Source organism: Scardinius erythrophthalmus (assembly GCF_964197995.2).
Source record: "Scardinius erythrophthalmus genome assembly, chromosome: 22".
In the NCBI taxonomy this organism is placed as follows: domain Eukaryota; kingdom Metazoa; phylum Chordata; class Actinopteri; order Cypriniformes; family Leuciscidae; genus Scardinius; species Scardinius erythrophthalmus.
The window spans coordinates 31201156-31227943 of NC_138242.1; the positions used below are offsets into that span (position 1 = coordinate 31201156).

The window sequence follows — 26788 nt, forward strand, 5'->3', positions numbered from 1 at the left end:
TGTTTTTAAACTCCATTATTAATAAAACACTGCTGAATTTGCTGAAAATGCTACAGTATCAGTGTTGGTAATGCAAAGTTTAAAATATTATTAGCACACACAACACTAATAATCAGTGGATGGGTTTCAGATTACTCAGGCCACTTCATGATGATACATCACTATCAATAGTTACCTGGACATATATATTATAAACATTGTAACAGCTGCCAAAAAAAGACAAAATAAGGGTCAAGAGCCCAGCTAAAGCAAACACTTATCACTATAATGATGACTTTATTTAATTCTTAATAAGAACTTTTGTAGACGTTTGACAGAATAAGGTGTGTAAAGTTATGGTGAGTTGTTTAATCCTCCTCTGCTGAGATTATGAGAGATTGAATGCATTGTATCTTCAGTTGATTTAATCTTCGGTGGCTGGAAGTCAGATGTATTTCTTGTGTTTCTCCTCATCACTTTTTATGTTCTTGTTGTTTGTCTTTCCTTCAGTGGTTCCGCTTGTTAACAGCAGGTGTTCATCACTAATGCTCAATCATCACTATGGTCTTGATTGGTCTTGGTCTTAGTCTTGGTCTTGGAGTTCTGGTCTTAAAAACACCTCTGACATTGTCACATGTTTCAGCTGAGTCCAGCAATTTGCAACTGCAGAATCAATGGAAATGTTGAGGTTGCTTATGCAAAGTCACTGTGTGAATAGGTTGTTGTTAGAGTTCAGACTGTAGAGCTCAGAATCAGATCTGGACGATCGGTGGGAAGGAGAGTTTTAAAGACCGAGTGAGTCAATGGTGTATCTTAATCTGAAGAGTCTAGTTAGTCTTTCTGGCTCCTTTCAGGTTGTTAATTGATGATGCTGTTTTCATTACTCAAAAAGGTGTTGAACATTTCCCGTCCTGACCTGAGATTGACATCCAGCGAATCGTGAGAAGCAGATGTGAGATGAAGACACTGTGGCTGACACTTCTCCTGAGTAAGTCTGTAAACTGACAGAAGTTTTTACTTAACCCTATATTTGCTTAGAGGACACACACACATACACTACAGGTCAAACGTTTGGATAATTCAGATAAAAAAATAAAAAAATTAAAAAAGGCTTCCATTTGATCAAATGTAAATTGAAAAACTGTAAATTGTGATTTTTTTTCCATTGTAATATCCATTGAAAACAGTTGTGCTGCTTCATATTTTTGAATGTAACAGCACATCTTCTTTCAAAAACAAATAATTATTCCAAACGTATTTGACTGGTTGTGTATGTATAACACTTTTTTTGCGGTATTTAAATATCAAAATTATGTCTTGCATGTTTCTGATGACTTTTGCAAGGTTCCAAGTACATTTATTATTTTATAATCATGTTGGACAGTTGTGCAACAGTTCTTCTTTTAATCCACTTTCATAGTTTGCATTTACAACCTCAAAAGCTTCCTGGAAAAACTCCCTGGCTTGCCTAAAGTTTGCATAACCAAGCCTAAATGATGAGCAATATTCCTTATATTTGCATTGTTTTCACAGTAGCATGCATAAATGGTGAACCATTAACAGTTTTGTAAGCTTGAAATGTGCTTTGTTGCAACTGTCTAGTGCAGTAAGCAACATTAAATTTTATTGAAGATATGATCTATGAAGTGTTTCTAGATATTTTACCTGGATGCTAAGACAAACTTGCTTAACCCTCTAGTGCTCTTCAGTCACTTTTGGCAGAAAAAAAAATACTTTTGATTTTTAAACAAAATGTATGTCATCAATATGATATGACACTTTGTGATTTTTGCTATGTAAACACAATTGTGGCATTTTTTGAAAAGGTTAAACGGTCTTAAAAAAATATCCACACTTGTACTCCTAATGGTCACATATAGGCGCCATAGAAATAAATGAATTTTAGAGGGGTACAATCTACAAATCTGCAAATGCAGGGAAAAAAAAGCACACATTATTGAAGGGGTTAACTGAAAAATATATTAGACAAAATGTATGGGTTAATTGTGTTTTAAAAATTGTGTAAACATGTATCATAATTATTGCCTTAAAATTAGTATTGTTTTTGTGGATTGTGAATGGGGATCGTTTTGACAATGTTGTTGTCTATACGTGAAAAACTTTTCTGTTTTTAGTATATCGCTGTCATGTAAACATGTCCCAAATTTAGCTGATATTTTAGTTCATCATTTAGTACATGTTACCATCATGTGGAAACACTGTCCACAATTGAATCAACCAAAGAGTTCTTTTGAGTATAGCTAACCAGGGGCGTAGAATTTAGTAGGGACGCTAGGGACGTGTCCCTACCAATATCCAGTGACACTGATATGTCCCTATCAATAATTTCGATCAAAACTTAAAATATATTTATATATAACCACTGTTGTCCGGTTGTGTCTTGTGGTTTTTATGTATTAGGCTTATTTTATTTAATCAGGAAACATCTTATTTAGATTAAAATCTCTTACAGGAGAGTTCTGAGAAAAATGCGCAATTCACGGTACACAAACGGTTAATATATCTGAGTCCCGCCTGCTTAACACACATCATGTGTTAACATATAATATACCATACAGTATAAAATCATTATGTCTGTAAAAAGTCCCCATAAAACATAAAAACACAACATTGCTTGTTCTAGTTGAAATGAGAGTAATGTTTGATGAAGTTGAAACCCTTGTCATCCCAGTCTCATCAGCTGAGGCTGAAAGAAGTGTCGGTGCCCTTAGGACACTGAAAACCTGGCTCAGAACAATGGCACAAGTGACACTTAACAGTATTGCTGTGTGTCATGTCCAACAGGACAAACTGGACATTATTGATGTGAAACAAATATGCCAACAGTTAATTTCTGTAAGTTCACTTTTAAATGAAAATTCTGTCATCATTTACTCTCCCTCAAGTTGTTTCAAACCTGTATGCATTTCTTTCTTCTGCTGAATACAAAGGTATTTTGAAGAATGTCGGTAACCAGTATTGAGGTTTTTTTTTCTACTATGGAAGTCAATGGGGTCCATCAACTGTCTGGTTACCGACATTAGCTTCAAAATATCTTCTTTTGTGTTCATAAGAAGAAATAAATGCAAACAGGTTTAAAACAACTTGAGGGAGAGTACATGATGACAGATTGTTCATATTTGGGTGAACTGTACCCTTTAATGACAGATGCAGCTCAGCTTCAGGGGATGTCCCCATCCCCACCAATTTCAAAATCAAACCTACGCCCTTGTAGCTAACAATAACACAAACAAACATTTTAAATATAGCTTTTCTTTACATGTGAAGTGTTACCGACCAAACGATGGTTCTAGTTACATCCATGGTATTTCTATAATGGTTGTTTTTATATTAAAGCAATTTACATACATACGCCAGATTACATAAAATCTTGTCAATGGCGGGGGAAAGTTAAAAAGTTACTTTTGAGGTGTTCAGACACTTTTGACTGGGAGGAGTTTGAGTGTGATCCCAAACTGAGGAGCACCAGAGGGTTCAGAGAAGTATTATTTTTGAGGTGTATGCAAATGTTATGACAGCTTGTTTATCAATTGATTACATTCAGGCTCAGTCATATGGGCAGAGGAGGATTATTTTTTTATTTCCCCCGATACCACATGGAATGGGACCGGACTCGATCAGTCCAATTCCACATTGAATGAGACCGGACTCCATCAGTCCAATACCACATGGAATGGGACCGGACTCGATCAGTCCAATGCCACATTGAATGACACCGGATTCAATCAGAATATTACCAAATGGGATGAGGCCAGGAACCACTGTCAGGCCTGTTTCAAAGAGCTGGCCACCATCACCAGTAGAAATGTCCACCTCATCGTGCAGAACCTCTCTTTGGACTACTGGACTGGGCTCCGCAGGAGCTTCAATGGCACCATCCCATGGTCCAGATGGTCCAATGGGGATCCTGTTACATATCAGAATTGGTACCCTGGTCATCCTCTGCCAAATAAAGTTAAGAAAATGATTCCTAAATGTTTTTCAACTACACAAAGTCCACTGAGCACCACTATAACTGCTACGACGTCTACTCCAGTGACCTCAACAGAAACCTCAACACAAACCTCAACACCAACCTCAACACCAACCTCAACACAAACCTCAACACAAACCTCAACACAAACCTCAACACCAACCTCAACACCAACCTCAACACAAACCTCAACACAAACCTCAACAGGAACTTCTCCGGCAACCTCAACACAGAATTTCACTAACAACACATATATTTGTCCTGTTCTTGATCAAATCCTTGACTGCTTCAATGTGACAAATATGACATATGATGAGCTTGAACATAACGTGCAAGAGTACTTTGGGTTCACCCCTAAGACCACAACATATAGCACCACCCTGAATCCCACAACACACAGCACCACCCCAAATCCCACAACGCAAAGCACCACCCCGAATGCCACAACATTTAGCACCATCTTTACAACAGCTGGTTCTGGGACAATGAACACCACGATAAATAGCACCACGACAGAGAGCACCACGACAGAGAGCACCACAACCAGCAACTGCGTCTTCGAACCCGAGCCAGATCCTGAAGTGTACATCGAGGATGCTTGTGTGGTCCTGCTCAGCTTTGGCATGTGGAAGGAAAAAAATTGCAACGAAACTCTACCCTTCATCTGTTATGATGGTAAGGACTTTGTTTTAGGCCCTGTTTACACCTGGTATAAAGATGTGTTTTAGTCGATCGGATCTCAAGACGAGGGAGACATTTCTGTTTACACCTGGGGCCCTATCTTACACCCAGCGTAATTGACTTTGTACACCGACGCATGTATCATTCCTATTTTTCCCTCGACAGACGCACGCCGGTAAATTAGGGAATGAACTTGCGCTCCTGGGGGCGGTTCAGCGAAAAGAGGAGGCGTGTTCCGGCGCAAACGTTCCCTGGTGCTATTTTGCAGTTTCAGAAAACAATTCCGCCACAGACCAGGAGAAACCTCGTCTAAAGTCAGTGGCGCATTCAGATGCTATTTTAAGGGCGCATGCTTGGCCATAATGTAGCGTGTGCGCAGACACTTTTCTTCTCTCATCTACACACAGACGCAGCAGTTCCAATTTTTGCAAACCATACATAATTACAAGGAAAAATATTCCACATGAGGGAAATCATTGTTGTGTCCATGAAGATGTGAAAAAATAGGCATAAATCTAGCTTACACATTTACCAAAATTATCATACGCCTGTTTAAGCGAAGCTAATTTGGCTGTGTTTCTCCATCCCCAATGTCACTTCTCTGTGTTTTACACAGTTCTCCTTGGCTGTGAACCGCTCCTGGCAAATCCGCCGTTATAATAGCAATCCGCTATGGATTAAGCGCGTCTGCTCTTAAAGGGAATGTGAGATGTCGCTCTGATTGGTTTATTTCACGTTACGCCCAAACCACACCTATGAATAATGAAGCTACTTCAGACCAACACATTTTAGATTTGCGTCGGGCGCAAGAATCATTTATCCCGCCGGTATAATAGCAACAGCGCCCGAGATCCGCCCACAAAGTTACTTGCGTTTCGCGTTTGATACTTGCATTTCAGATCGTTAAAATAGGGCCCCTGGTGTTTAAATCTGTCTCTTTTGTTCACTTTCAACCACTTCTGTCCTGATTTCTTCAAGGGGAGGGTCTATCGGTGGGTAAATGTGTGGGCTTTTTCAGATATTTTGATCTAATGGACGAAATGAGCTCACGCAATTAAAATATGAATGCGCATGATGACGGAAACGCACGGCATCAGCTTTAGTTTATGCTCTGAAGCCGCAAGACCAGTCGAGCGCTGTGAGTGAGTGTTAGAAAACAGGAATGGTGAGAGAACATTGTGCTTAGTACGTTTTTCCCCTTTAAACCAAACTTGGGTCTTCAGCTGACAGTTTAGATCCCGTCTGGCTAGCGCACTTCCCATAATGTTTACACATTAGATCAGTAGACGGAGAGAAGATGGTCTTTTGTGGCGGTCCGAACGCATTTGATCACATGAGCGTTCACACTACGAAATCAGTCCGGTCGAATGTGTTTTACGCGACCTCTGGAAGTGGTTGAAAGTGGACAAGCTCATAACATTTTACACCTGTATTAGTATGTGAATGTGAATGAATGAGACATTTATATTGCGCTTTCATATGTACTGTACACCCAAAGCGCTTTACAATCATATCAGGGGATATTTAGCGTCGTCCACTTGTGATCAGATCAACAAAAACACATCTTAATGCCAGGTGTAAACAGGGCATTAGAGCACAGCATCATATTATTAGAGTTATAATGTTGATGCTCTTACTCTCTTAAAATAAAGGTCCCAAAAGGGGGTTTTCATGGTGATGCCATAGAGCAGGGGTTCCCAAACTTTTTCCCAAACCAGTCCAGGACCCGCCTAGACAAGTATAAGCTAATCCATCTCAAAGACCCGCCAAAATATGACAGAAGATAATAATTATATTTTAATTATAAGCACAACTACAGGATTTCAACACTAATCAATGTAATAAATTCTTAATTTACAGACATTAAAGAGTATGTAAAATATGTACATAAAAAATGTAAAAAGCACAGGGATTGGAGTGAATGAGTTTCTTCTCATTATTAAGCCGCTTAAAAATTAACCGAGGTGTTCTAAGACCCTGAAAACGTCGTCATGCACTTCACTTTGAAACACACTACGCATATATTTATATAATGTATCACAGCCTTTTCCATTCAGAAAAATCGCACTGAGCAATATCGTGATTATTTAATGTTGATATATCGTGTAGACTTGCGTGACCCACAGTTTTAAAACCCTTAAAAAAACATTTTAAAAGTTTAAGAACTTTTTGAAAATCTGAGAAACCTTTATCGACTAAAAGGAAAGGTTTCATGGATGTTAAATGTTCTTCGTGGAACCATCAATGCCAATAAAGCAACAAGTATCTATAGAACCCTTAAAGGCTTCTGTTAGGCTCTTGAATGTATAGAAACTTTTATGAGTTCCATTATGGGATTATTCTAAGGATATAGAAAAAAAAAATTGTTTAAATTCATTTTTATGAATTAAACAGCTTGTAAACATGTTATCACTAGAAAAAATCATTTCATATGCAAGACATTTCTCCTTATAACCTTTTTTTGGCATAAAGTGTTCTTTAAAATTTAGTCTAGAACCCAAGGGTTTTATATAGAACCTTTTTTTTTTAAGACTGACACTTAAATATAGAATAATGGTTCTATATTTGCATCGATGGTTCCATGAAGAACAATGGAACATTTCCATTGCACAAAAGGTTTGTTGGATTATTTGTTACAATATAAAATGGGAAAAAGGAATATTTGTTGAATGAAGTGGTTTTATTTTTCAGTACTGGTCAAATTTCTGTTGAACCTCAGTGTAACACCTAAAAAAAAACGGGGTTGTTATATATTAAAATAACAAAAATGGTTATTTTAATAACTGTTTACTGAAAGGTTCTTTGGGGAACCAAAAATGGTTATTCTATGGCATCAAACCTCCTTTGGTATCCTTTTATTTAAAGAGTGCAGTCAACTTGTACATTTCTGCTGATATACATTGTTGCACTTATCTGTCCGTAGTCCGTTTTGTTGGGCAAATAGACATTTCCAATGTGACCACACATGAGGGCAATCTGAGCTGGAGTAATCCACCTGGGAACATCACTCACTACAGAGTGGAAATCACTGGGAACTGGAGTAATCCATCTGGGAACATCACTGGGAACCAGACAAAACAGATATCCAATGAGACTGCCCTGTATAAACAACTACAGGGTCTGACTCCAGGAAATCTGTACATGGTTCAGGTGTTTCCAGTGAAATGTGGCAGGGATCTCAATCCACAGAACATCTCCTTCTACACCAGTGAGTAGACTTAGACTTCAGTGTGCACAAGCTTTCAAAGTAGAGCACAATAATGTACAGTAATGTACAGTCAATCACCATGAGTTTATGTTGTGATAATAACCAGCTGACTCTACATTATCTCGCTTATTACATGGCTATTCGCACAATAAATAATTGCATGGACATGACATATTGATTTAAGTTTGAATTGTTTTATAATTATACTTGCAATCACCAAGAAAATAGTCCATTACAACATACAAAACAATCAAGTAATATTAAAGGGGTCATGAACTGGCTTTTAAAAAGTTTTTAATATTGTTGTCTGAGGTCAACTTATGACGTTCGCTTGGTTTTTACATTCAAAACCATCAAAATGAATGAGTAATAGGCTATTTTCTGCCCGGGTTTTGAGCCTTGCTCCTGAAACGCTCGGTTTTATGGGCGTGCCGCATTGAAGACTTGGAAGTAAACGCCCACTGCTATAATTGGATAACAGTTTTGCATATTATAATGAGTTTCATGTAATGCTTGAATCGGTGGGTGGGGCTAAACCGGAGTGTTGAAGTAGGCGTTGATCTTCTTCTGCGAGGCGGGGTTTGATACCCTTTGACCTCATAGATCCCACTTTGAAGAACCTGTCGTTCGCTGTGCCTGGTGTCAATAAAAGCTTTTATTGGACTAACAAGGAAGTTTTCAGTTCTGAAACTTATTCTTATTGTATGATGACCTCTTATATGTCAAAAGCTCAAGGAAAATTTGATTTCTCAGTTCATCACCCCTTTAATACTCAAATAATTTTGGTATTTTTACCATAATAACTGCAACATGGTTTGTTTGTAAAATTGACCAGTCAGAATCAAGTATTCCAGACAGCTGTATAATACGCTGATTTCACGCAGCCGTTATTTTGAAATCGAAAGCGAGGCTCCGGTGGGAAGAAAACCGGAAGTGTCGCCTTTAATCACTGGAGAGTCGTGAATGCGATGGCGTATTGTTGTGTTTAATGATGTTGTGTCAATTCTAAAACTGTACATGCATTTCTTTCATACTTTAGACTATATACAGTGAAATTCATTTATAAATAAAATATTTTTTTTTAAATATAATTCAGAAAGTAAAAAAAGAAGCAGGAATGAATTATATACATATCCTATATTGGATATTAACATTGTTACGTACTGCTCCGAGACACGAAGGTTGAGGATCCAAATGCAGTTTATTTAAAGTGTTATTCAGAATCGTAATCAAAATCCAGGCAAAGGTCATACACAGGCAGGCAATCCAACAAACAGACAAATCCAGAGGGTGAGGCAGAAACAGGAAAACCAGGACACGGGCAGAGATCAAGAACCAGGAATAACAATGACAACAAGGAAATGCTCAGAGATGCAGTGCTACACATACAAGACTTCGCGGTGAGTGAATGAATGAACATGGTATAAATAGACAGGCTAACAGGAGGATGAGACAGGTGAATGCAATCAGTGAATGAGGTACAGGTGAATGTGATCAGTGATGAGTGATGAGTCCAGGCAGTGAGTTATGGGAAATGTAGTTTGTGAGTGATTAGGAGAGTCTAGTGTGGAGTGCCCTCTGGTGGCTCTCAAGGGCACTCCAGCCGGTGATCGTTACATAGCCCCCCCTCTAAGGAGCGGATTCCAGACGCTCCTAAGATTGTCCAGGAGGGAGGTGGAGCGGAGGCGGACCCGGGGGCGGGATGGAGGGCCAGGCCCGTGGAGCGGCAGAGGACCTGGAGACTGCAGCAGGATGGGAGGCCAGGGCGGATCAGGCTGTGCAGGCGACCAGGGTGGAGCAGGCTGTGCAGGCGACCAGGGGGGAGACGAACCTTCGGGCGACCAGGGCGGAGTCAACAGTCCGTCGGACGACCAAGGCAGAGACAACAGTCCGTCGGGCGACCAGAGCGGAGACTTTCCCTCGGGCAGCCACGGCGGTGGAGACCTCTGGGGCGGCCACGGCGGTGAAGACCCCTCGGGCGGCCACGGCGGTGAAGACCCCTCGGGCGGCCACGGCGGTGAAGACCCCTCGGGCGGCCACGGCGGTGAAGACCCCTCGGGCGGCCACGGCGGTGAAGACCCCTCGGGCGGCCACGGCGGTGAAGACCCCTCGGGCGGCCACGGCGGTGAAGACCCCTCGGGCGGCCACGGCGATGAAGACCCCTCGGGCGGCCACGGCGGTGAAACTGGAACAGACACCAACGGCTCAGGAACTGGAACTGGCACCAACTGCTCAGGCACTGGAACTGGTACCACCGGAACTGGCAATGGAACCACCGACTCAGGTTCAGGAACAGACACAGACACAGACACTGGCTCCGGCTCAGGAACTGGAACAGACACAGACACTGGCTCCGGCTCAGGAACTGGAACAGACACAGACACTGGCTCCGGCTCAGGAACTGGAACAGACACCGGCTCAGGGAAAGGCATGTCGGCGGCCATCTCTGCTGAGGGTAACTCTGCTGAGGACACTGGCTCGGCGGAGACCATCTTGTCCCGAGACACTTGCTCGGTGGCGGCGACCATCTTGTCCGGAGACACTTGTTCAGCGGCGGTGGCCATCTTGTCCGAAGACACAGGCGTGTAGTCGGCCATCTTGTCCGAAGACACAGGCGTGTAGTCGGCCATCTTGTCCGAAGACACAGGCGTGGAGTCGGCCATCTTGTCCGAAGACACAGGCGAGGAGAGAAGAGGAACAGATTCAGGCTCAGTAGGACGAGACTCCTGATGGGCAGACGTTACGTGAACAGTCTCTGGATCGGCAAAAGTGACGTGAACAGTCTCTGGATCGGCAGAAGTGACGTGAACAGTCTCTGGATCGGCAGACGTGACCAGCAGCGAGGGCTTTGAGCTGGGTAGGACCAGCAATGAAGAGGGCTCTGAACTGGACGGAACCAGCGGCGAAGAGGGCTTTGAGCTGGGCAGGACCAGCGGCGAAGAGGGCTTTGAGCTGGGCAGGACCAGCGGCGAAGAGGGCTTTGAGCTGGGCAGGACCAGCGGCGAAGAGGGCTTTGAGCTGGGTAGGACCAGCGGCGAAGAGGGCTTTGAGCTGGGCAGGACCAGCGGCGAAGAGGGCTTTGAGCTGGGCAGGACCAGCGGCGAAGAGGGCTCTGTGCTGGACGGGACCAGCGGTGAAGGCTCCGTGCTGGACGGGACCAGCGGTGAAAAGGGCTCTGGATCGGTGGGCATGTCGCTTGCTGTCTCAGGGGCGGCGGGCACGACGCATACTGCCTTGGCTTCGGCAGATCTGGCGTGAAGTGCGGGCTCGGCTGGACTGACGTGAAGCTCTGGCTCGGCAGGACTGACGTGAAGCTCTGGCTTAGGTATTACTGTGAGCTTGCAGGGCTCCACATCCGTAAAGCCCACAGTAAATGATGAGCTGCTCAGCAAAAGGGCAAGGTCTATATATTGTACTAGAGTCCAGTGAGGGGTATTGTCAGGCATGAGGTAATTAAGAATGTCATTAAGTCCATGGTGAAAAATGTCCTTTAAGACAGCATCATTAAAGTTAACCCCATGGCTAAGCTTACAAAATTCCTTGACAAAATCCTCAATTGGACGGTTACCTTGGTGGAGGTTGAAGAGACAAACTGCTGGATCCATGTTGGCGAAGTCTTCTGTTACGTACTGCTCCGAGACACGAAGGTTGAGGATCCAAATGCAGTTTATTTAAAGTGTTATTCAGAATCGTAATCAAAATCCAGGCAAAGGTCATACACAGGCAGGCAATCCAACAAACAGACAAATCCAGAGGGTGAGGCAGAAACAGGAAAACCAGGACACGGGCAGAGATCAAGAACCAGGAATAACAATGACAACAAGGAAATGCTCAGAGATGCAGTGCTACACATACAAGACTTCGCGGTGAGTGAATGAATGAACATGGTATAAATAGACAGGCTAACAGGAGGATGAGACAGGTGAATGCAATCAGTGAATGAGGTACAGGTGAATGTGATCAGTGATGAGTGATGAGTCCAGGCAGTGAGTTATGGGAAATGTAGTTTGTGAGTGATTAGGAGAGTCTAGTGTGGAGTGCCCTCTGGTGGCTCTCAAGGGCACTCCAGCCGGTGATCGTTACAAACATCCAATAGTGTAAATCACGGCAGCAGCTTCAGGTTGGTAGTCCAAGGCATTGTTGTTTATCTTTACTTCCGGGGTTCTTCCCACCGGAGCCTCACTTTCGATTTCAAAATGGCGGCTGCGTGAAATCAGCGTATAAGGTGCAAATTGTATGACTGTTATAATCTGGCTACTTTTTACTTATAGGCTACTTGTTTAAAGTGCCCCTATTATGCTAGTTTAATTTAGTTTCGGAGCCTCCTACAATAGGTTTACATGCATAAAGTAGCCTAGATGTTGTTTCACGGACAGCCAATGAAAACCATTATGCAAACTGGTTCCAAACCTCATGCAGGAAGTAAGACTAGAATCAGCGACAATTCATTTCAGAATTGCTTCTTTCTTTTGGGGACAATAATCTTTGAAACACTGCAGACCTTTTACATTCACAAAGCTCTATCACACACTACATGATAATAGGTAATATCCGCAAAAGCATGAAAGGGGCACTTTAACACATCTGAATATCATTCTGTAGACCTGTCCAGTGGCTTGTTTTTAATCAACACATTTAACAAATATCCATTTCTTCATTTTCAACATGGTGACTAATGAGTGAATGAATGCTGTTCCTCTTTCAGAGCCGTCCGGTGTTCAAGATCTGACAGTAGTGAGTGTGACAACTGTTAGTGTCAGCCTCAAGTGGAGTAAACCAGAAGGAGGCAGAGACATCTATTCAGTACATTTCACAAACATGTCAGATAATTCAAAAGGGAATGTAAGCTGTAAAAGTGAAGAGTGCACTATCACAGGTCTAACTCCAGGAAGCAAGTATGTGTTCACAGTTACAGCTATAGTGAATGAGACTACTGAAGGTGTGCCAATGAGCGTTTCCAATTACACCAGTAAGTGCAGAACGATTCATGCTTCACTGTATCATAAAATAATATCAATAGCCATGTTTCCAGTTGCAAATTTAACTTATTGCATAAAATATTTGCGAATAAAGCAGTGTTTCCATCCCATATGTTGGGCCAAATATCTGTAATAAAAAAATAGAAGTAGCTGCAATCGGGGAAGAAACTGTGGCTCTAATCACAAATGACTTGCGTCTCGCAGACAGCATGCAATAAACTCTGTCATGATCTCTTGCATTTGAATGCCTTAGTGTTTGGGAACGCAATCGTGTGAAACGCTTCTGAGAGGGAATCAAACCAAATCTTTTTGATGACAGACTTTGGCGCAGATGTTTCAGAACCACCAAACCAACATTTGAGATGCTGTGATATTCCAGTTATCCAATCACATCCTCTCATTTGAGGAAAAAAAATCATGTTTTTCATTGCGCATCAAAGGATTTAATCTGTAAATGTTTCCCTATGGTAGTTATTGTGCATATTTCTAATCCGATTTAGAATTTTTACTAACTAAGTTACGAACTAAGCCATTTTTAGAATTTATGTACATCTTGGCATTTCCATCTAACATTTTTTCTGTATTCTATAAATCCACATATCAGGTGAATGGAAACATATTGTCAAAGTAACAAGCATTCCTGTAACCATGACTATCGAGAATGTAACCATGACTATAGAGACTAATGTTGACTAAAACGATGTTTTTGATAGACTATCTGCTTATGTTGGTGTTTATTTTTCAGTACCTTCAAAGGTTACAGAACTAAAATCAGAAGACAATCTCAGCACAGCTATAAAAGCCTCCTGGAATGCCCCCTTTGGGAACCATTCAAGTTACCGCTATTGTCTTAAAGTCCAGAACAACGAGAAATGTACAGACTGCAACATCACAATAAACGGCGAAATTACAACAGACTGCAACACTACAACACACAATTCCATAACACTGGAGAATAAAATAGATGGCACTAAGTATTGCCTGTGTGTGGCAGCACTGACAGATGATGACAAACTATCAGGAGAAATGGTTGTAATCTCAGCATACACAGGTGAGTCTCATGCTCAGTTATTAAGCCATTTCATATCATGCATATGTTATATTTGAGAGTGCCCAATATCAAGCTGTAGGCTTAGCACAGTAGATAAAGCAAACAGCTAAAGCTTGTTTCCACAACTGAATAAATAATAAAAAAAGAGAACTGCATTTTTTTATGCAATTTGGGGGGAATCACAATTATTGTTCCATGGTGGAAACAAGCTTGTGACAAAAAAAATATTTTCCAAATGACTGCTTAGATTTTGTTCAAGCCTGCATTCAACAATGTTGTACCATTTCCTGAATTCTAACAGACTTCTCTTCTCTTCTCTTCTCTTCTCTTCTCTTCTCTTCTCTTCTCTTCTCTTCTCTTCTCTTCTCTTCTCTTCTCTTCTCTTCTCTTCTCTTCATACCTGTCAACCCTCCCGTTTTTCCCGGGATTCTCCTGTATTTTATACCTTGCTATCCCGCTATTATCCTGTTTAAATATTTTCCCGTATTTCTCCCGTATTTTTAATATTTCTATAAAAAAATAAAATTAAAATAAAATCCCACTGGGCGCAAACCAGTTAAGCAGAAATATTTTGGTATCCAAATGTTGACAGGTATGCTTCTCTTGCAGAGCCAAAAACTGTGAGCCTCTCTTTGGCCCCCGACTCCCAAAACATTACAGCCAGCTGGACAATAGATGGGAATTATGAAAAATTCAATGTGATGATCACAACGGTTCAAGACCAAATTATCAAGGAAAATACTATTACTGCCAGCTTGACTTACACTTTCAAAAACCTGAAGGCAGGGGTGCAGTACGACGTTTCAGTTATCACTCTTAATGGTGTCCTGAGAAGTGATACTGTTAATAGTTTAGCTTACACCTGTGAGTAATTACAACATTGCAATTACAATTATTTTACTGTCGATTTAGCGATTTTTTACAAAATTACTGTCATCATCAGCTTTTCCTTTCAGCTAACATCTCACAAATCAATTCACAGACCCTATGAGTCCTGAGTGGGCAAAGGCCACCTCTTACAAAACCTCCATAACTGTAACCTGGGGACCTCCAAAAGAATCAGAAGAGGCCGTGATTAGGTACAAGGTGGACTATTACACTCCTTTTTGGAAGGAGCGCAACACAACATATACAAATAAGACAGAGTTCATCTTTTATGAATTGAAATCAGGAACAAGATATGAGTTTAATGTCAGTGTTGTGGCAGGCGATAATACGAGTTTACCAGTCAAAGCTCATGCAGACACAGGTAAAGAGACGACATTTTGTTTGTTTATGAAGCAACCATTCGGCTTTGTTATTGATGTCTATTGGTTTATGATTATGATATTCTAACAAGACAGACTTCATATTTATTGGTGTTTAAAACCGTCTTTATTTCCAGAGCCTGCGAAGGAGACACTGATCCTCACAATGCTGTGTTCCTCTCAAACGCCACTTCATTGTGAAAAAAATACAACTCGGGGTGAACTTTTCGACAAGGTGAAGAGTTTCTCAGTGACTGTCAATCTTGTTCTTTGACAAAGCAACTTTACAGTAACATAATGATCATGGAAGTAATGTACACAAGAAATACATGATCAACCTGATCATCCCTGCCCAACAGTTAGATTTAGATTAATGTTATGAAAATGAATACATTTGCACTATTGATTAGAAAAGATTAAACCTTTTATCTTGAAGGCTCATTTAAAATAAGAAACATTTAAAAACAACTTAACGCAAATGACTAAAATCAGCTGGAAAAGTCAAGTGAAATCAACTCAAATGTCCATTCTGTCTTTCAGCTAAATCAAAATTTTACAGAAAAATTTGGTGTCGATGTCCACTGGAAGCTGAAGTGGGTGGAGAGGTCACCTTGATCCATCCTTAAAGCAAAAACTAGGTTTGTAAAAACAGCTGGATATCCAACCAGTCACATCATTCATATTTCTTAACAAGATTACAAATTAGTATGATTTATATTTAACTCTGACTCTTATTTCACAGAAACGGTGTCCTTTGAATCCCTATGACGTGCTCATATATATACTGTTGGCAACATGTTTTTACATTACATAACTCATCAAAATAATTAAAGCAATTTCAACTGTTTTTGTTTGCTATACAAGATTTAACTCAGTTTAATATAATTTAAGTTGAAATGGCTTGTGCAGCCAATCTGATTATGCTTAAAAACTCAAGCCAGCGACTGACCGTAAGTTTTCAAGTGGACATGTTTCATTAGGAGGAAAGTTTTGTGTTTTAGTGTGCAGTGCAAATCTGATCTTCTTTCTCTTTTTGTGCATTATCAGACTAGCTTTTACACTATTACACTATTTGTAATATACAATGGCAGGTTTATTAGACATCTAGATTTGCTTGTGGGGAAATGTTTGGGTCCTCACACAGTTTATAAATAATACTTGTTTTTTGTTGTTGTTGTTGTTGTTTTTGAAAATGTAAAAATGTAGAAAGATTGTGTTAAGGGTTAGGGAATAGAATATATGGTTTGTATGGTATAAAAATCATTATGTTTATTGAAATACTCCATAAAACATGAAAACCCAACGTGTGTTTATGTGTGTGTTGGTTTAAGGGTGTTGGATGGTGAAGTGCTCTGGACATACACTGTAAATAGTGCGGCGTGATGATATTTGCTATAGTTGAGGGAGCTATATATCATTCTTGTAACATTTACACATTTTTTTGTCAAAGACATTTGCTAGCTTCATGTGAATTACAGTTTTAATTGTCATTTAATTGTAAACTATTTTGGATTTTTTTGGGTATTGGGTTCATTATAAATAAAGCTATTATTACACATGGGTTTATTCGCTTTATTCCACTATGTTATACAACTATAAGTTCTCTGTATAATTAGTTTCTTTTAGACTTTTGATATTCACTCACATCTCCAACTATAATCTCCCTAATATTTTTTTTTTTACTCTGTGTTTTTGTCTTGTTTCCCAGTACAAACGTTCTTAAAACAAGATACATTTACTTAAAAAGCAAAATGACTTAAGATATTAAGTTTTGTTTTTACTGGGGGGGAAAAATCTTCCAATTGTGTCAGAAAAACAATCCTGTTTTCCCTTTGAATTAAGGTGATTTTTTTCTGATCACGCTGGTATATTTTTTTTCTTGTGTTAATGATTTTTAAACATTTTATTAACTAATCCTAAACTGTTGCCATTGTGTAATAAAGGTCCTGTATGTTTGGACCATTTTAAACTGCTTTACAGAAGTAATTATGTAATTATAGCAATTCTATATCGTAAAGTAATGTCAATGCTGAATTCATTCCCAAACCAACACATATAAAACTAGTGAGGACCAAGAAACTTTACATCTTGATGTGTACACGTCTCATATCTGGTACAACATGATCTGCCATAATTTGAATCTGACTAATACACTGGAAAGCAGAATGTCACCATCACAAATCTTGCTGTAATACAACACTTCCATCTTGTGGTCTATTGCCGTAATGCCATGAGTAAACATTGACAGAAGACTCAATCATTTAACATTGTTACAGTACATACACTCACCTAAAGGATTATTAGGAACACCTGTTCAATTTCTCATTAATGCAATTATCTAATCAACCAATCACATGGCAGTTGCTTCAATGCATTTAGGGGTCAAGACAATCTCCTGAACTCCAAACTGAATGTCAGAATGGGAAAGAAAGGCGATTTAAGCAATTTTGAGCGTGGCATGGTTGTTGGTGCCAGACGGGCCGGTCTGAGTATTTCACAATCTGCTCAGTTACTGGGATTTTCACGCACAACCGTTTACAAAGAATGGTGTGAAAAGGGAAAAACATCCAGTATGCGGCAGTCCTGTGGGTGAAAATGCCTTGTTGATGCTAGAGGTCAGAGGAGAATGGGCCGACTGATTCAAGCTGATAGAAGAGCAACTTTGACTGAAATAACCACTCGTTACAACCGAGGTATGCAGCAAAGCATTTGTGAAGCCACAACATGCACAACCTTGAGGCGGATGGGCTACAACAGCAGAAGACCCCACCGGGTACCACTCATCTCCACTACAAATAGGAAAAAGAGGCTACAATTTGCACGAGCTCACCAAAATTGGACAGTTGAAGACTGGAAAAATGTTGCCTGGTCTGATGAGTCTCGATTTCTGTTGAGACATTCAGATGGTAGAGTCAGAATTTGGCGTAAACAGAATGAGAACATGGATCCATCATGCCTTGTTACCACTGTGCAGGCTGGTGGTGGTGGTGTAATGGTGTGGGGGATGTTTTCTTGGCACACTTTAGGCCCCTTAGTGCCAATTGGGCATCGTTTAAATGCCACGGCCTACCTGAGCATTGTTTCTGACCATGTCCATCCCTTTATGACCACCATGTACCCATCCTCTGATGGCTACTTCCAGCAGGATAATGCACCATGTCACAAAGCTCCAATCATTTCAAATTGGTCTCTTGAACATGACAATGAGTTCACGGTACTAAAATGGCCCCCACAGTCACCAGATCTCAACCCAATAGAGCATCTTTGGGATGTGGTGGAACGGGAGCTTCGTGCCCTGGATGTGCATCCCACAAATCTCCATCAACTGCAAGATGCTATCCTATCAATATGGGCCAACATTTCTAAAGAAGGCTTTCAGCACCTTGTTGAATCAATGCCACGTAGTAGAAGGCAGTTCTGAAGGCGAAAGGGGGTCAAACACAGTATTAGTATGGTGTTCCTAATAATCCTTTAGGTGAGTGTATAACATCCACATTGGTAATGTATCTACCAATGCCATTATTCCACTGTTTTTACTCGTCTTTTTTAAATCCAGCACAATCTAGTTTGTAGAACATGAAGTACTTGGGTAATTTGCATTATTAAGATGAAATTAAAAATGCATTGCTGGATCCTTAAAACCTTTAATAGGGGAGTCTCATGTAGAGTCATTAAAGGGTAACTCTCGCCAAAATGCAACCTAGGGTCTTTTTGATAATCTACCCGAGGCAAACTCACTGTAACTGTGTCCCCCGGCATTTTGTCAGTCAAAAATGGTCGATCTCCGAATGCGAATGAACTGACTCTGAATTTTAGTATTGTTTCTTATATGAGGATCCTTTTTCAAATACAAGGTCAATATTGATTTTCACTTACGACAAAACAACAAATTATCCGTGAATTTATATGGAACTAAGCTTCAGATTAGGAGCTTTCCATCTTTACTCTCCTACCTGTTACGTTGCATTCGGAGATTGACTATTTTTGACTGTCAGAATACTGGCGGACGCAGATACAGTGAGTTGTTCAAAATCTTTCTTTTTAGTAAACTCTGTGTACACAAACAATGTTCTCAATGCTGGAGTTCGTGTGTAGAGCCCCTGGTGATACTTCCAGCAAAGTTTCATGTTGTGTCGAGGCTTCTTATTGTTTTAAAAATAGCGATTTTTGATGCTATCATAGTCGTGCCCCAAGCACTCCCATTCACAAGGCAAGTTGACCGAAAACGAAAATGGCGTTTCCATTCTAATTATGCTTTTAAACGAAAGTTTGCCTCGGGTCGATTAACATAAAGACCATATGTTGCATTTTGGCGAGAGTTACGCTTTAAAATCTCACTTCAGACAGGCAAGGAAATGTGAAAATCCATGGTTTATTCCAGAGAAAGAACATCATCAGACCTTCTTCCAGACTTTCTGAACGACATCATATTGGAGGATTTGGTTTTCCTTTACATGTACAAAAACAGTGCAGCGATAGCTCAAACACAGTGTTAAGAGAGTTAATGGCCTTTCAGACAGCAGGCCTATATTCTCTACAACCGATAAATAGGCATCTGTCACTTCAAAATACATGCGTTCACGATATACATATAGTACTCAAAAACATCCTTAAAGCATTGAAACGGACAGTATTTCTTTAACATTTGGGCAGTAACAGCCCTGCAGACCAGCAGCATTTGCAAACTAATCATGCATGGTCTTTTGTCTCCACCGATAACTGATAGAGATTCATTAATTATAGCAATTGGGAATACAATACATTTTGTTACTCAATATTCACCTGAAATGCACTAATGACAGTCATCTCGTGGTGGTTTCTAGTCATTTGAATAAGACTTAAGCTCTAGCAAATGTCAGCCATCAAAATGAATTTGCATGTCAGAATATGCTGATTTCATGCATAAAGCAACATTGCAACAGCTTTGGAGATGGTAAATGTCCAGGAGACTTCATGTAGAAGCACAAACCGAAGAAACCATAGGGATTAGCAGGGCATTAAACATTCAAAACTTATAGTCATTGTGCACTGAATGCATGTGAAGAGAGAAAGTAACAGAGCCAGACCGTTTTACTGCTGAATCCTTTCTTTAATGGTCTCCATCACACACACATTGTGGACGAGGATACAGTAGATATTCACATACAGAACGAGCCATATCTTACATTGAAACGTTTCCAGTTGTAACATGTTTTTTTCTCACAGGTTGAAGTTTGCAGTTGAAGTATCGTTGAGTTTTGTTCAGACACGGGCGAGTTCAAGCATACAGTAATCACGTTTGACTCCAGTTCGTCCACGTTAAATCTGGGTTAAACAGTTCTGATGATGAGCAAGCGTTCCCTTCACGTCTTCATTCTCAACATCACTGAAGAAACACTGAATTATGAGTCTCGGAGAGTCACAGACTTTTAGATGTTTATCAGTCAGTGAAGCAACCACAATAAAAACAGAATAAGGAATCCTCTGGGTTCAATGCAAGTCTTTAAACTTTGTCGGAAGTCATTTCATTCAACTTAAAGGAAGAGTTCAGCCCAAAATGAATATTCTGTCATTATTTTAAAAGAAAATATTTTATGATGTTATAGGCCACAAATGCTGTCGACAGAGCTTACCTTACACTGATCCCAGATCATTCCATCATGCCATTAAGACGAGTCTCATAGACGATGGAGAAAGCTCCTCTATGTGTCTTTTAAAATTAGTAAAAATCAAGCCCCATTTTTATTGCCGCCTTTATGTCTCACATCATTATTAGAAAAATCATCTCTGAGGTCTGAAGCCCATTTCTGCCACATAAGAATAATCATGCTTTGGTAAATTATAATGATCACTCACAATTCAAAATTATTTAAATACAAAAGCAATTTATGATATGAAGTCAAAATTGACAAAAAGTCATAATTTTGACAAGTTGAAATTGACAAATATATATATATATTTTTTTGTCCCAACTGACTTTCAAATTCAACTTCTTTCATAATCATGACTGTATTTTTCTTAATTTAGACTTTTTGTGACTTAGAATGTCATAATTATGATTTACCAAAGCATGTGTTTTGCTTATGTGGTGTAAATGGGCTTCCATACAGTGTTATCTGTGTTCATTTTTGTGTCATAACTATCATAATTACGAGATGACAACTCTTGAGAGCTTTTTACCTCCTCGGACTCAATTATTAATGGACTAAATTATTCACGTCCATGGTGACATTCATATAGCCAAAATGGATCCATGTGCAGCATTGATGTTGATCACGTCATCACAACATGAATTTTAAAGTGCATGCCAAAATATACGCCTTTTTTTAACGTATTTATTCAGAATATTCTCATCAGTTTGTGTTTTGGTTCTGCCTTCTCGTAAATTAAATTGAATACTGATCAAGTATGTAATAATTCTCAATGACTCACTCAACATGATAATTTTGTCAATTTATGGCTCTTATTAACAATTTAGTAGTCAATTTGCTAGCTTTATTGACATGCTGCTTTTGAGTAAGTTGGCCTGAGAGAGATTAATATCTGTCCACCAGAGATGATTTTTCCTTGAAGAAACATTTGCATTAGCTTGATCGAGTCTTCCAGTGGAGCGGGACGAATCAGGTTTGTTTGGGACGTCACACTTCCTGTAGAAATGCACACGCGAAGGCCTCGATTTCCTGTCTCACAATAAACACACTTCCAGATTCGATATGAAACATTCAGGATAAAAAATAAATAGCATCCATAAACTACAGAGCATGTTTCCAGTAACGCACAGCAGGGCGAATACAGCAGTTGCACAGTGATGGACCACAGTCGGCGCACGTCGTCAGCGCATGCATCAAAGCATCAAAGAAAAATCATCATTTCCTATTCATAACAGTTTTATCAGCATCTCCAGCCACATACACACACTGCAAAGTTTCAGGAGTGACAACTGCATTTAAACCCTAAACTAGAGATAATGACCATTACAGGCATCATATCTTCAGACTGAAAGATCTCTAGCACCTTTAGCATGTCTGAAAGATATTTTGGTTTATATATTTCAGGCTTAAAATTTACTATGCATTATCTAGCCCTCGAGAAAGTGCGACGTTCTGCAACAGTCTGAAGCAGCCGTCCTCAACTGGTGGATTGCTATCGGAAATTAATCGATACAGTCAAATGGGCTTATCAACTTTTAAAATGAAGGAGAAATGCATCATTCATCCAATCAAACTATAAGAGTCATATTCAGTCAAATTCATCTGTCATTTGGTAGAAAAGAATCAAATTAGAGCCAGATGATATTAGATACAGGTTTGTCTAACACCTTAATAACTTTGCATATATTTGAGTCTAAACAGTTCATGATAATATTATTTTATTATATATTAATATTCTAAACATTACTGGTCAAAAGTTTTGAATGATTTCTGGAGGATCATGTGACACTGAAGACTGGAGTAATGATGCTGAAAACTCAGCTTTGATCACAGGATATAAATTTCATTTTACTATATATTGAAGTAGAAAATGGCTATTTCAAATTGTAATATTTTTTCACAATATTTTAGATTTTACTGTATTTTTGAAAAAGAGTGTAATTTTTCACATTTTTGACTGACATTATTTCAGTGTTTGATTTTTGTTTATTTTGCGGGTCATGTGATGTAAAATCTGGATCCTAAAGCAAAACCAGCTGAGAACCACTGACTCCTGTTCAGATCTGACCAAAACTGGTTTACAACTCAAAACCTTTCAGACTTACAGCAATAATGATCAAGATACCACACGAACATTGGCATTATAAATATTCACATCTGAAACATCTGACATTCTCTGAGTTGTGTCCAGATCTAGCTGGTAACACACAGCGAATCCTGTTGTTTACGGTCGGTCAGTGGAGATGTCATGCAGTCATCGAGTCCATGTGCACACTGAACACACTCACGCTAGCATGCAAACACGTGCTGACAGACGCCGGATGACCTTGTCTGGGTTGCACTTACACCAATAAACAATGTTTAAAAAATCGGTACCTTCAAACTGAAGTCAGTCAGACTGTAAAGCAAAAGTGCATGTTTGTTTTTTGCACTCTCCGTCGCAGGAACAACGGCATTTAATTGTTTTTCTCCCGACAGCAGGTTTTATTGCATACTTGACCAGCGTTTAAAGTCCCAGAAGCCCAAACGCATGTTTCCTCCAGTTGCACGAACTCAAGGTGAAGTTTCCCAGTATTCCCAGAATCCAGCCTGTCTAAAGGCCTGTTCACACCAACACCAATGATTTTCACATGCAATCTGTCTGTTCAGACCAACGCATAAAAACAGGCTGAACGAAATGCAGATTCACTCAATGACAGTAGGTGGCACTTTTAGAAAAGCAGAAATACTTGATATACTTTAGCAGAAACACTTTGTAGAAAAGCTGAAATACTTTTTTTTACTTTGCAGTTCAATGCAGTTCAAACAGGGAGATGAAGATTTGCTGCAAAATTGCGAGATTTAAACTAAGAATTCCGAGAAACGTCAAAATTATGAAATTTTATCACATTTTCTATGATAAAATTTCATAATTTTGACGTTTCTTGGAATTCTGAGTTTACATCTCATCTCCCTGTGAACAGGCTTTAACTCGTCATGTTTAGATTTGAGAATCATGCATATAGAGCGATGCGTGTTGAATCCACTTGTGCCGGATGTGGGCCGGATCTGGGCCGACACTATGTTGCTGTCTAGGTGTGATCTCAAATCTTTAATTAATTCGATATGCAGTTCTAAAAACACATGCAATTAAGAAAGAAATATGCAAACAAACATTGGGTATAAAAATAAAAAATAAAAAAACATAAACGTGGTTAACACTTTATTTTACAGTGTCCTTGTTACATACAGTATGTACTTACCATAGTAATAACAGTAAATTATGCATAATTACATGCAACTATCCCTCAACCAACTCTAACCCTACCCTAACCCTATAGAAAGTACATGTTATTAATTAACATTAAATGTATAATTACACTGTAACAATGACACCTTAAAGTAAAGTGTAACCAAACTGCATTGGTCTGAACAGTCGCATTAACAGTGAAACCGAATCTCGCCTCGCAGTGAACAGCGCTTTAACTCGTGACTCCAGCAATCGACTATAATCCAGTTAGCATGCGTGATCCGCATTAGCATTAGCAGTAGAGCGACATCCGGCTGCGTCTCATGGCTTCGCTGATCAGATACGCAGGGCTGACCTCGGGCTCTTCCGTCATCACCTCGATGTTCTGCCACTCTCCGCACTGATTCGACTTCTTGATCGTGTCGACGACGCACAGCGCGTACAAACAGTCCTCGAACGTCGCGGCCATCGTGAGCGGTCGGCCGTCCCACGTGCGCCGGTCGTCCTGCTCCTGGAACGCCTGGCGTACGGCCTGAACCATGCAGATGGTGCCGGTGAGATATGGAGACGGGATGTCCCGGAAAGCCTTGTCGGGCAGGGATGCGTTTTCTATCTGCGTTTTGTCCTTGAGAAGAAGCTCCTGTCCACATTCGCCATCGTTCTTCTGCCCGTACAGATCCGTCCCGCAAACCCTCAGCCTCCCAGCCGTTCCCACGACCACGACCTCCTGCCGAAACTCCCCGGGGACGTTGAAGTTGAGCGTGACCGTGCAGCACGCGCCTCCTTCCAGGACCATCTGGAAGGTGCAGAAGTCGTCGCTGGTGATCTGCCGGATCCCTCGGATGTGGTCGGTCTGCTTGACGAAGGTCTTGAGGAAGCCGTGCACCTTCGCCGCGCGCTGGCCGGTCAGAAAGGTGAGCAGGTCGATGATGTAACTGCCCACCGAGTGCAGGCCTCCGCCCCCCATCAGGTCGTCGCAGCTCCAGTTGTACTTCTTCCCGAGGAGGCTTCCGGAGTGAACCTGCGCCTCGCACACCAGGAGCTCTCCCGCGTACCCCTCCTCCAGGAGCTCCTTCATACGCACGAACGCCGGGAGGAACCGCAGCACGTTTCCCATGATGCTCAGCAGCTTCGGGTAATACTGGGCCGCTGACATCATGCGGAAGGCGTCCAGCGGAGTCGCCGTCCGGTCACAGATCACATTTTTACCAATACCTGGAAGAGGAAAACGAGAGAGAGCGTTAGACGTGGGGAGGATACGGGACCACAAAACCAGTCACATGGGTCAATGTTTTTAAATTGAGATTTACACATAATCTGAAAGCTGAATAAATACGGTTTCCATTGATGTGTGGTTTGTTAGGATAGGACAATATTTGGCTGAGACACAACTATTGAAAATCTGGAATCTGAGGGTGTAAAAAAATCGAAACATTGAGAAAATCTCTTTTAAAGTTGTTCATTTATGTTGGCGATTGTGCTGCGTTCACTCACAAAAATACATGTTTTATATATTTACGGTAGGAAATTTTCAAGTTATCTTCATGGAACATGATCTTTACTTAATATCCTAATGATTTTTGGTATAAAAGAAAATTTGCTAATTTTGACTCATACAATGTATTGTTGGCTATTGCCACAGAGATACCCGTGCGACACGAGACTGGTGATCCAGGGTCACACATATTACAACAAACTCACCTAAAATATATCAAATTAATTAGAGATTATAGACATAAAAAGACATTAGGGAATTGCTGATCTCATCTGTAAAAAAAAAAATGGAGATAAAAGATTATTGGAGTGTTTTATTTGTGAAATTTACTTGCAATTTCTGAGTGAAAATTGTTTCAAAGTCAATTATGGTTACACTTTACTTGGTAACACTATTTGACAGTGTCCTTGTTACATATGTTACATGTAGTTACTATAGTAATAACAGTAAATTGTGCATAATTACATGTAATTAACCCTCAACCAAACCTTAATATTAATGTCCTTAACCTTAATGTTTTTTTCAGTAGAAATTACAATATAATTTTTTTTTTTTTTATGTGTGTGGAATAATCACATTATTAAACATCTCTAATTACAGGATTCCTCTGAGTTCAGTTCCTCTACACACCAGCAGAGGGCAAACTTTACCACATATTCATTTCAATGTGAGGCCAGACTGGGTTCAGAACAATGAAATATGTCTTACTGGGATGCTCGAGTATTTGGATCGTACTATGAGTCGATTATATCAACAAAAAATACCACTTTCATTAAATCCAGTTAATAATGAATAAAAATGTTCATTTATTTGAAATACAATCTTTTGTAACATTATAAATGCCACTTTTGATCAATGTAATGCATCCTTGCTTCATAAACGTTTTAATTTCTTACATCGTTTAATTCTCACATCATAATGACCCTTTTTTAGAATGTTAGATTTACACACATTCTTGTTTTAGGTTTTAATTCATGCATTCTAGTCCATCAGAATCAAGTATACAGACAGACTGTTATATAAGATTAACTAATAAAAACATATATTCTTAAAGCCGAGATAAATGAGCATCAAGTGTCTCGCTCCGAGACGTTCCTCATCAGTGAAACAGAAGAGATGAACCGAACTGAGCGATGGCTAACGCTAGCAGGCTAATCTCACATTACTGAGAGACCGAGTCAGAGAATTAATCCAGATGACCCAGTTATAGAAATACAGTGAAGAGAAAATACATCTATGCTGGTTCAGATACACTCACACTGTCTTTTTACTCTCTCAAACGAAAGATGATGAGA

General features: G+C 40.0%; 2 protein-coding genes across 2 annotated transcripts in view; one reads left to right on the top strand and one right to left on the bottom strand.

Annotated features, from left to right (window-relative positions):
* Window positions 1-756: 756 nt before the first annotated feature.
* On the top strand, window positions 757-16440 carry LOC308682856 (receptor-type tyrosine-protein phosphatase eta). The gene is made up of 11 exons (XM_081352796.1): window positions 757-774; window positions 872-967; window positions 3545-4648; window positions 7578-7862; window positions 12568-12831; window positions 13587-13892; window positions 14502-14756; window positions 14875-15141; window positions 15277-15374; window positions 15680-15777; window positions 15882-16440. The coding sequence occupies exons 2-10, from the start codon at window positions 937-939 to the stop codon at window positions 15752-15754; spliced, it is 2685 nt and encodes an 894-aa protein (XP_081208922.1). The 5' UTR covers window positions 757-774; window positions 872-936; the 3' UTR covers window positions 15755-15777; window positions 15882-16440.
* A 3777-nt stretch (window positions 16441-20217) lies between these two features.
* Window positions 20218-26788, bottom strand: part of gfod1 (glucose-fructose oxidoreductase domain containing 1) — a 26692-nt gene continuing 20121 nt past the window's right edge. Inside the window, exon 2 of the mRNA XM_081353143.1 lies at window positions 20218-25213. Coding sequence (XP_081209269.1) covers window positions 24291-25213 — 923 coding nt within the window. The 3' untranslated portion in view covers window positions 20218-24290. The remainder of the gene's footprint in view (window positions 25214-26788) is intronic.

Coding starts and splice junctions, on each gene's coding strand:
- LOC308682856 (XM_081352796.1), top strand. CDS start 937: ATGAAGACACTGTGGCTGACACTTCTCCTGA. Junction 968..3,544: donor GTGGCTGACACTTCTCCTGA/GTAAGTCTGTAA, acceptor GATTACATTCAG/GCTCAGTCATATGGGCAGAG. Junction 12,832..13,586: donor GAGCGTTTCCAATTACACCA/GTAAGTGCAGAA, acceptor TTTATTTTTCAG/TACCTTCAAAGGTTACAGAA.